At 38.5% G+C, this 11,691-nt stretch overlaps 1 protein-coding gene across 4 annotated transcripts in view; it reads left to right on the top strand.

Annotated features, from left to right (window-relative positions):
- RALGPS1 (Ral GEF with PH domain and SH3 binding motif 1) overlaps positions 1 to 11,691 on the top strand; it is a 76,374-nt gene that overhangs the window by 60,091 nt on the left and 4,592 nt on the right. For 2 of the 4 annotated variants that reach the window (XM_066563113.1, XM_066563114.1), the window contains exons 14-21: positions 5,292 to 5,418; positions 5,975 to 6,126; positions 7,333 to 7,384; positions 7,640 to 7,720; positions 8,614 to 8,719; positions 9,775 to 9,867; positions 10,042 to 10,147; positions 11,473 to 11,564. In XM_066563113.1, coding sequence (XP_066419210.1) covers positions 5,292 to 5,418; positions 5,975 to 6,126; positions 7,333 to 7,384; positions 7,640 to 7,720; positions 8,614 to 8,719; positions 9,775 to 9,867; positions 10,042 to 10,147; positions 11,473 to 11,564 — 809 coding nt within the window. Of the gene's footprint in view, positions 1 to 1,228; positions 3,783 to 5,291; positions 5,419 to 5,974; positions 6,127 to 7,332; positions 7,385 to 7,639; positions 7,721 to 8,613; positions 8,720 to 9,774; positions 9,868 to 10,041; positions 10,148 to 10,791; positions 11,002 to 11,472; positions 11,565 to 11,691 lie in introns of those variants that run through there. The other 2 variants (XM_066563115.1, XM_066563116.1) reach the window with 2 other exon arrangements.

Raw genomic sequence — 11,691 nt, forward strand, 5'->3', positions numbered from 1 at the left:
AGTTTGCTCTTGTCTGAGAAGCAGCCATAACAACATTACATGTTGTATGCATTAGTAGTCTTGTTGAATTGTAAAGCAATACTCTGAAAATTAAAACTGCTCTTTTACAATAGCCACCATTCTAGGTGTATTTTTTTCCTGTCATTCTTGATTCTGTGCACAAAATTAATCTAAAGTTATTGATTGTGTATTTTGTAAGTAGGTATTTCTCTTTGCAAGTTTAATTATCACATACTGATTAAAATGGAAACAGAGCAGTAAAAATTTACAGTGGATATTTAACTAGAGAGTCTGTAGATTGGAATGTCTTTATTTTTTAGAAACAGAGCTAGTAAGTTTTACTTCTTAACTGCTCAGCAAAAAATAGTGAATAGTTGAGACTGTTATACTTTCCTGAAAAATCACTCAGTTCTTCATCATATAATATGCAACTCATTTTCAGTTTTTAGTTTGCATATCTAGTACTGGTTTATTGATAGCTTTTTAGTGGAGAAAAATTGTGAACTGTAACTCCCTCACCCTACTGCTTTTTTTAAAAGCTCTGGAGACTGTAAATGTTCACATGTTTTACTGAAGGATTGCAAAAGTAACATTCATTTATAACATTTGAAGGATTATTCATGGAAAAATTATGCAAAGGAAAAAACAGTGAGATCCTTTGGGATACGTGTAAACTTTTCCAAATGTTCTTGCCACAGATCTCTGAACAGCATTTGACTTGCTCTGATGAAGTTGTCTCACGTTCCCTAATGCAAACACATTTTTAATAACATTTTAATATTTTTATACATCATTCTTGTGCATGTCAGCATAATCTTGAAAATGATGCTGAGAAATAATGAAAACCAAACTAACCCTTGTTCATGCCAGCTGACTGGAAAATCCTGCTAAGAGTGCTTTGTCTCCATGAAAGGCAAAATAACAGAGTAGCAATCATGGTAACAGTATGCACTAGGAGTGGAGCCAGAAGAGTAAAGACAAGAGTTAGCAGTAGCAGATGACTTCACTTACTGGAAAAAAGGGGCAAAATAACTCAATCCCAAATGAATTTGAGTATTGGAATTTTGTTATCAGCAGTATCAGGCATAACTTCCCCAGCTAATTGCTCAGCAGTCTGGTATGTCCATAAATATCCCTTGGTCTGTGCAGTTGTCATCAGTATCTCACTGCTTACCCACTTTGGCATCCTTCTTGACATGGGCTCTCTTTGTCTCTTACTCCTTTACAGAAATGAGGTCATCTGCTCTGTGCCCCATAACTCGTGCTGACACTCACTACACCCCAGATTTCTTGCCGAACTAAGTGTAGCCAGCTGAAGAGAACTCTATAAACTTCACCATTCTTCTTCATAGGCATTTGGCAGCAGAGCAGATACAAAGACTATGTAAAGATGTTTCAGTTCAGATTCTTATTACCGTAGCACAGGGTTAACAGAGCTAAACTGTATGGATTTCCTTCTATTGCCTTGGAGAAAAGGAGGACGCAGAACTACGTTGAAAATGGTCAGTCCAGCCATAATAATACCAGCACAGATGATATTTCTGTTTTCATCTGGTCCCACAAAGCATTCTGTTTTCTGCCATCAGGATCTTCACTGAAGACACCTAACTGGAATTTGAATAAGTCACAGAATCACAGCATAGCTGGAAGAGACCCAGTGGGTCATCTAGTCCCAGCTCCCTGTTCAAGTAGGGTCATCCTACAGCACATGGCCCAGCACTGTGTCAGATGGCTCTGGAATACCTCCAATGAAGGAAGCTCCACAAGCTCTCTCTAGGCAGTGTGCTCCAGTGGTCTGTCAATCTGGGTCCATTTCCTTCTTTGACAGGACTGATGCAAGCAATTGTGATTGCCATATGTCATAGCGAGGAAGCCAAGCTGGACTGTTGTCTGAAGTTCTAAGACTCTTACACCTATTTCCGCAAACTTTGTCACCCTTGACATGTCACACCTTAAGCCTGGCAATATTTTTTGTGAACTGAAATTTTAGTCCCTAAAATTATTTTTATATTATTCATAATATTCCCTAGTATTTTATTATAATCTGAGATGTGGAGTCCTTTTAGACCTGCTACATAATTTGTTTCAGGGGGAGTGTGGCAGTTTATCAAACTTTTTCTGTTTAAAGCTGTCCAGGTAATAAAAGCTCTTACTTAAATCAAGCAATCATCATCTTTATAATGATTAATCTTTAGATAGTTTCATGTTGCAATCATATTAGAGTAAATTTCAGTCCATGCTCCCTAAAGAGAGGGAGAAAAAAAGGGAGTGTAGAGTGAAAAGTCTCAAACTATTATTTCTTGCTGGATAATATCTCTTACTCTTTGTAGGTTTTGATAGTAACATTTGAACCTACCTGGAGTCAAATCCAGCCAGCTTTGATTTTGTAATAACTTGATTGTGTCAGCACTGGGCTTGTTATTGTGCTGTTCTTTCTGATAAAGTAATTTTGAAGGAGTCGCATGCTTTTGTTTTGTTGCATATCAGTGCTTTGGAACAAAATTAGTTAAACTGCTTTCAGGTCTCTGATTCTCCACTGTGAGAAACTTAACCTTTACACTATTATGTGTTACAAAATTTAACAGTTATTTCTACATGTGGCGCAATGTCTGTGTGAAGAAGCACTGCACTGTACTGATAATCCTCTAGGGCTGTGCTTTAAGATTGCTACTATTTCACAGGCTGTGGTTTCAGCAACTTGTTAAAAAAAATACTTCAGTAGCATTCAGTGAACTTAAAAGAACTTAATGTCATCGACTTGAAAAAAACTTAATGTAAATCAAGATTGAGAGCTGGCATCAGAAACTCCTTTTTTGGGAACCTAGTCCATCAGAAGAACTGGAGGTTTTCAAACTAAAGAACTTGTAATCATTTCTGAAACTTCTGAAGGCATTTGTTTTGTCTCTGCATAAATTTTAATTTGTCATGAAAATCCATGGTAAAAGACTTTAGTGAAATGTATAGTCTTGCTACTAATGCAGCAGATAAGATTTTTCAGACCTAATGGTGAATTATGAATCCATACAGTTTTTACATTAAACTAGGCAACATAATTGCATTCATAATCATACTTTTTCTTGTCCTAATTTGTGCTTCATCTCCATGGCAGAAATGGAAGATGAAGGGCTTTGGTTTTAGGGAAGAAGCTTCCAGTGTTGTGTTACAGCCCAAATGCATCAAAATTTTAGTTGTATGTGCAGCAAGAATATTGTACTGGGCCCTCTCCAACATCCCAGATGTGCGTCTTTAGGTGAATCTCTGGATGAAGTAATGACTGAAAGTCATTTTTTAAAACTGCACATGGCCATTAGGTATAAGACCTTCTCTGAAGCTGCATATGCCAGTGACTGATGCTATGACTGTTGTGTTTCACAAATTTACAGTTGTGTGATGGTAGCAAAGATGGGCAGGCAAAAATGCTGTCCCGATGAACTATATGAATGAGGCAGAAAGCATGCTTAAGAACTGCTTTATCTTTGTTCTCCTACTAAATTGATGGTCTGATGAATAATACTACTGAAGGTTCCTCTAACAAACTTGTCCCTCCTCTCTGTATTGCTAAAAGAAGTTGTGTCTTTTTTGCTTGTCTTGGGGCTCCCTTCATTAGTAATTAAGCAGCATAATGAACTGTTTGCTCAAATGTGCAGAATATTGTGGATTAAATCTTTCCCCTAACTGCTAGGGAAAACCCTTTGCAATTTTTCCTAGTTACAGTCCAGTTCACAGTGAAATTCCAGAGTCTGGGCTATGGTGAAATAAAAAGACAAATAATTTGGAATTAATTTATTTGTTTCCTACAACTTGACATAAGTCTATATTGCAGAGTGAGCATGGGCAGGAAAGCATCTTGTGTTTATTTGGGGTTTTTTTTGCCTCTTACTGGGACAAACTCATTACTGGTTCTCCTATTTCTTCTTGTGTCTCATGAATCCTCAGTTCAAGACAGAAGAAGATGATACCTTCCTTCAGGGTGCTTCAGGGTAGAGAGAGCAGCCTGTATAACAAATAGAAACAGAATGTCTCAAGTGAGGAGAGACTTCTAAGGATCATTGAGTCCAACTTCCTGCTCCTTGCAGGGCTCCGTAAAACTAAATTATATCACTAAGAGTGTTGTGATATAACCAGACTCACCTTGTACTCTGACAGTCTTGGTGCCATGACCACTTCCCTGGGAAGTTTTGTCTCTCAGAACCATTTCTGCTAAAAGTTCATGTTCATCCTGTTGTCAAACTGTGCTGTGGAATGTTGGTGTTTTGGATTGGTTTTGAGGTTTGTTTTTTTTTCTGTTTCAGTTTATTACTTATTTGATGCCAGACACTTTTGTAAAGATTCTGATGATGATTGTACATGGCTTTTCACATCACAAAGTTTCTTCTTGTGTCAACCTCCTAATGAGTGGTTTTGGTAAGAGTCCAGAAGCTGACTAAGCTGAGGTTGCTTGAACCTCCAAGAAGGGATTTTTGTAATGTAGAGGAAAGTCTGTCTGCTCCAGTACCTGGACTGTCCCAAGGAGAAAGATATGGGGCAGATGGCGACTTTGATGACCACTGTTCCCACTTTCATCACAAGCACCAATGCCATAACTAAGCGTTTAAAAGTAAAATCTCAGCTGTTTGCTGTGAAGGCAAGAAGAGCCTGGCATTTACTGAGGATGAATACAGTTTTCCACTGTATTGCAAAGGTCACTGCCTGCCTTTTGTGAACAGCATCGAGGAGCTGGAACAAAACCATGTTTTCTGTGAGGCCTCATAAAATCTGTAAATTGAGAGGAAGAATGATCACAGTGAGACATCTCTAGAGCTCATAGATGTTTGAGAAGTAATGCATCTGTCCATCCATTAGGTATATGAAGAGCCCTTGGTTTTTCTTACATGCTCAAGCTGTGAGTCAGTATGAGCAGATTGTTTACAGTTTATTCACAACATGAAGTTGTGAACAAAATTCAAAACACATGTGAACGTTCCTGTTCACACCTGAAGTACAAACCGACTTTATGGCTCTGCATATTACACTTTGGCACATCCAGCTGTTGTAAGGAAGCCGAGAGTTTTTGTGGTTCATTGTTAAAAGTATGAGAAAAACTATTTTTAAAATTACTCCAGGGAGTTCAAGATTATGGAGATGAACTTTTAACAAAAATGGATGGTGTCACCCTAATGGGCAAGAAACAGTGCTTCAGAAATGGTGCCATTTGGTTATCTGTAAAAATGAATTTTAATCAGTTCCTAAACACGCCATTGAAATTTCTGGGATTTGCATCAGTCCGGTGTTAAATAATCTCTGTCTTTTAGGTCCATCTGACATGTCAGCAGTTATGAAATTCAGCAGGAGACCCACATGCCCTGATGCCTCAGTTGCAGCAAGTCTACCTACACCTCCTGTACCAAGGCACCGGAAGAGTCACAGCCTAGGAAACAAGTGTGTAATCCCAGCTGTCTCATGCTCAGGCAGTTAGTTACATGTGTCACAAAAATTTAAGATAGTAGCAGAGAACATGCTACTATTTGTCCTTTCCATTTCTTGTATTGCAAAAGTGTTTCAGGCTCTAGTACGTATTCCCCAGGTTTTCTCTTGACACTTTTGTTATTTTTGCTGACTCTATTCTCTGCTAGCGCCAGGCACTGGCAATACTTGAAAGCTGCTTATCCACTTTGGTCTGTGGATTCCTGGTGTGTCTCCTTTTTCTAGGTTTCTGCTTTTGGTGCCACCAAGGATGTTCACATTTTGTACGGAGAAGTCAAAACATTTACAACTTCCCAGCTACAGAAATTTAATAATTGTTACTGACAAAGAGAAGTAAAATATGAAACGCATTTTGATAGTAAAGGAGCATATGTACAGTACATGGTAGCGTATAATTGCCTGCTCCTTAATAGCTGATGAGGCAGAGGCTTAGTGGAAATATTGTGAGCCAAGGCTTGCTGGTAGATGACATAAGAGGGGTTTCGCATTTTTCTCTTCTTCCATGTTCCAGTATGATGTGTCAGCTGAGCGTCGTGGAGAGCAAAAGCGCCACCTTCCCGACGGAGCGGCCACGGCACCTGCTGGACGACAGTGTCCTGGAGTGTCACAGTCCCGCGCGTGGCCACACGCCCAGCACACGCCTTGCCAACGGCCTCTCCGTAGGTATGTCTGGGGAGTGACACCCTGCTCCTGTCCCCAGGGCGCTGCAGACTCACAGGTATCTGAAAGCAGAAAATTAGGAAGATCATTAGTTCCCTTGCAAAGACTGATTGTTTTCATGGATGGAAGTAGATCAGAACTGCTACCTGGTCAATGTAACATCAGTTTTCCTTGATTAACCACTGATGCTTTTGGTAAAAGTGGCATGAAAGAAGATTGGTTTTGTAGATGCTCGGTGTGTGACACAAAGTGTTTGTCAGCTTTTACCGGGGGGGGGAAGTGGATATGTATTTTAAAAGCTACCTTTACGCAAATAAAGCTTTAATTTTAACTATATGTTTTAGAAGATAGGGGATTTGTTTGGTAGTACTCTCTAAGACTTATAAAGAAACGTAAAATGAACACATTATGGTATTATAATTAATAAAGAAATTATTATAATATCAAAAAAGTGATCAAGAATCTGTGTTCTAAGCAAGAGAAAGCTACCTTTTAAGAGATTCAGGCAATTTCTAGAATAAGAAGTTGACTGTGAAAGATAGCACATTACTTGACCAAGAGTTGGACACTGAGATGATCTTTTTCACTTCTGAAAATACAGGAACAGCTCAGTGTGTTAAAACTGAGCATTAGAAGATCAGTCCTGGGCAAATTAAAACTGTGAGCTAAATAGCTGTGCCAGAAAAGGAGGGAAAATTGGGTGATGGGCTTGAAGGAGAGATAGGAACTTTAGTTATGAATACCATCATATATGTATATATTTTAATAATTCCTAGCAGCAGCAAACAGCTGACATATCCTCTATTAGAGGTGTGTTTGCTTCTTGAAAATAAACCGTGATACCATATCTAATAACTTCAATTGACTTATGGATATTGTGCTAGAAATATTGTCTTACAAAGGAGCTGGATTTTATGTACCTGAAGTTCTCAGGTTCTGAAGTAGAAGCATGATGAAAATAAAAGTAATGGTATTAAAACACAGCAATAACATGAGTTAAGAGTGAGATACTATAAATGGAGAGGCTCATGTAAGCCTCTTCCAACTAAAGATTTTACCATGAACTCTAAACACTTCTTCAAAACATTATTTGAGTAAGCGGTGTCCACAGTACTATACAAAAGAGTATTCTGGTGATCCACATACATTGGCTTTGTATTTTCCCATGGGTGGTTTTCTTACTCCTTCTCTGTACTACTCTCTTTCTAGATAGCAGTGAAAGCTCAGAATTTAGTGAGGAGCTGCCGTCAGGGCTTGAAAGGTGAGTTAGTCTTCATGTACACTCACTGAGCACTCTACAGACTTAGCTAAGAAATTCACAAATGATCCCTAACATAGGTAAGCCCTAAATCAATAGTTATTTTTATCAAATTATTGATTAGTTAGGAAAAAATGGCAAACATTTTGAAATAAAGCACTGTAAAGTTATTGGACCTGAAAAGATTAGGGGCTATCTCTGTCATATTTACCAAACCCTAAAGAATACTGCTCATCAGATATTTGCATTCACAAACAGGGGTCGTTTATATGCCACGCTGGGGCCTAACTGGAGGGTACCACTCAGGAATTCTCCTCGGAGTCGAAGCTGTGTCTACAGGTACAGTTCCGGGTCTGCCTCTTTCATTGTATGGTGCTAAAATTCAATTTGGGTCTTTACGCTTTCCTAGTGTAATGTCTTTTGGGTCCAAATATCCTTATTTGACCATGACAATTTACGAAGTCTCCCCCTCCTGCTTGTAAGAACTCCTGTTAATGGTAAAGCAGGGTTATGGCCCATTCAGATGAAATTCAGTTTAGCTGTTGATTTAACTAATGTTGTCTGGCTTCCATTTTGCAGAAAACTAGGCTTTACTTAGAGTTTTATGAAACCTTTGTGGAAGCAGGTTTGTCATGAAGGCCATCTTTGACTCCCATTACAAGTGATGATGTTAGAAGGATACCTTCCCACAATCTATTTCCTGATTTACCAGACAGCTACCCGTAATATCTGTCTGTGTCTGTGTGGTGTGTTGATTTTGTTCAGTAAAAGGGTATGACCTTGGACCTCAAGTAAGAGAGGGAACATCCACAAGCCATATATAGCAGGTGCTCACAATGTTGCTAGTCACGAAGAAGTGGACTTTCTAGAAGCAGGCAATCCATTTACAGATCTAAGAGAGGTGACTCTAAAAATTTTATATCGTTTGAGGGATAAAAATCATTCCTTGCATGTATACCTGACCTGAACTTGATAAATTCTGTGCTGCTGGCAAATGAAGACATATGTTCGAACAGTTAAGAAAATAGGGCCCTGAATCAGTATTCTGCAAATACTGTGATTTAGTTGCAGTTTAAATCCAGTCAGATTTTACTTTGTTTAAATTAGTTTGTTTCAGCCATTGTAGAAGTTATCAATATAATGTATAAATTACAGCTGCCTTACTAAATTATATTGCTTACTTATCATCTTTATTCTGCTCAAATACATAGAGGAATGCTTTGTCTCTCCAGCCCAACGGGCGCATGCAGCTGCACAGCAGGTGGTCCCACAGGAGTCATTACCATGGAAGGGCCTTTAAGAAGAAAAACACTGCTCAAAGAAGGCAAGAAACCTACTGTAAGTAATTCTAATTATAGTTATTCCTATGGTCCTAATTCATTAGTGGCTGGTTTAATTTTCAGAATTATGTTAAGCCTGCAGCTTGATACCACACAAAATAATGGTTTTATCAATTGTAATTCTCTGATCAAAATTATAACCAGGTTGTAACAAGTTTGTAACCTTTGTGTGTCATTTGATATGCAGCAGTTTGCGAGTCACGTTTCTAGCTGTGACAGCAGAGCAGGAGTGAAGCAATTGTGTAACTAGCAAGCAGTGTTGTGAGGGCAGAAATAAATCTTGTGGCACTGCCAGGTGACCCAGAGCATCCTGATACTTTCCAGCTAAATAAGCCTGACAAAGGTAGATATTGCAAGATGGACAATGTCTGCATTACATTTCTGTGACAGGAAGTAGATTAATATCTATTAATGAGCTTGTAGATTACAGAACTTGCAGTGGCACTCATAAGAGACTGAAGAGGGAGCTCTTCAGTACGGAATTTTCAAGGCAGGGTAAAAATTCAATTGAATATATTTCTACAATATATTTTGGTGCTTTTGAGATATTGCATTAAAATGGAAAGGCTGCAGGGCAGCCCCCATAGCGCCAAAGTCATGGCAATTCATAGTTAACCTGAATTCAAGAGTTTCACATGGTTCTAGTCCTATGTATCTGATAATTTATTTGCTTTCTGAAGGGTTGATTGATGTATTTCACATGCAACCCAGTTCAGTTCAGAGTGAAAAGATCTGAAGAATTCAATTGCAGGGTCAACTCAATAATTTTTTTTAATCAATAGTCGAAGATCTGTACAGTAGAAGGCTGCACACTATTCTTCTCTAAACAATCATTACTGATATTTTCATGAGATACCCAGCAAAGAAGGCTTGTATTCACAGCCAGCCATCAAGTTTTAGGTAGCTGAGCTGATTTACACCAGGAGACACTCTTTATCTCCATTCCTTGCTTCTAAAATTAACTTTGGTAGCACTTGGACTTGCATGTGAATAAATTTTTGAAATGTCAGAGATATGCAGAGTTTTTCCTAATTTTTTTCCTTTTTCATTCAGCTCTCCTCATGGACTAGATACTGGGTCATGCTTTCAGGATCAACTCTTCTGTACTTCGGAGCAAAAGCTTTAAGAGGCACTGAAAGGAAACATGTAAGCTTTACATTTATTCTAAAACCAAAGATTGAATACTCATAAGTAGATCTGGAAGGGCATCCAAAGTGTACTTTCTGTTCCAGGCTAAGCCATATTTCTGCACAACTTCTACAGTCAAAAGTTAATCTCTGCTACAGTCTCAGCTATGACCGATTTGTCTGTCTTTTCCAGTATAAATCTACACCTGGGAAAAAAGTCTCCATTGCAGGCTGGATGGTGGCACTGCCTGATGACCCAGAGCATCCTGATATTTTCCAGCTAAATAACCCTGACAAAGGTAGATATTGCAAGATGGACAATGTCTGCATTACATTTCTGTGACAGGAAGTAGATTAATATCTATTAATGAGCTTGTAGATTACAGAACTTGCAGTGGCACTCATAAAAGACTGAAGAGGGAGATCAATACAGAATTTTCCAGGGAAGGTACAAATTAAATGGAACGTATTTCTACAATATGCTGTGGTGCTCCTGTGCTGCCTGCAGAGATTCATTTCTTTTGACAGTTACTGTAAATTTCACAGAAATTCCTCAGCTAATGTGAGATTGCAGCCCGTCCGTGTATCTCCATACATTGATCTACAAGTCTCTGAATAGCTTCCTTAAAATCAGTCGATATCAAATCTTGACTTACACTGAGGCCAATTAAAATATCAAACCATTTACCAAAATAAGTCTGCTAAGTAATTATTACTTTTTAATAATTTATTTTGCAGTGCCATAACTCATTTCCCTTGATTAAACTTCAAAAGATAAGAAAAATCCTGGAGTTATTTTGCACTTTGAGTGGCTGCTTACAGGTTCTTGAGGCTTTCTTCAGTTTCCATGTTTTCAGCTTTGGTGCTGGATATGGAGTCCCATCTACTCTATGAAGTGCATCATCTGGGAGTTAACTAAAATGCACAAAATATTTGATTGCAGGAAACAATTTGCAGTAGGACATTGAAGAAAACTAAGTTTACAGAAGCCTTGAGAAGAAAGCCAGGATGATGCACAGTCCCCAGTTGTGGTATAACCAGAAACATTTATTAAAAGTGTATATAGCTTTATAATATTTTCAGTATCAGATTAGAATATCACGTGCCTGGATAGCCAATACGGTAACTGTTCACGCGTCTGTTAACCAATAATATAAGGGATTGCATTCCTAGTATTCACGTCAGCCTTTTTCCTTTAAATCAAGTGCTTGTATAACAATTTTTTTCTGACAACTACTGTTACATTTTAGAAACTTTGTTACATCTCTCCTGCCTTGACTGAATAGTTCTTGTTCTTCTTAACCAATTGGGCTTTGTTCTCTTATTTCTAAGCGTTCTTTGTTTTCTTGCCGCACACCGACCTACATGGTCTTTTCTGTGGCTGTAATTCAGCCTTTCTGCCTGTGAGGCCACATATGTTCTCATACTTGCTTCACCCAAGAATTGCTGGGTAACATGGCTCACATGGGTTCTGTTACATTAACAGCATCATGTTTGAGCATTTGAGGTGCCAATTAATTTAAGAGTTTAATTCCGGACTTTGGCTTCTGCACAGAAATCAGAGTCCTTTGAAACTGTATGTCTGTCTGTAAATTCTGAGTCTTTAATTTTCTTATTGTTGTAGGCAATGTTTACAAGTTTCAGACTGGTTCAAGGTTTCATGCAATATTATGGCATAAACATCTGGATGACGCGTGCAAAAGCAACAAGCCTCAGGTAAGGTATTTCTACCCACTTTTTCCTATTTTCCAGAAAATCCTTACTAGAAAAGCTCTTTCAATCTGTGTGCACACACATTCCTGTGGGGACAGACATAATTCCTCATTCTGTACGCTGATCCATT

This window comes from Molothrus aeneus, chromosome 19, assembly GCF_037042795.1.
Source record: "Molothrus aeneus isolate 106 chromosome 19, BPBGC_Maene_1.0, whole genome shotgun sequence".
Lineage (NCBI taxonomy): Eukaryota > Metazoa > Chordata > Aves > Passeriformes > Icteridae > Molothrus > Molothrus aeneus.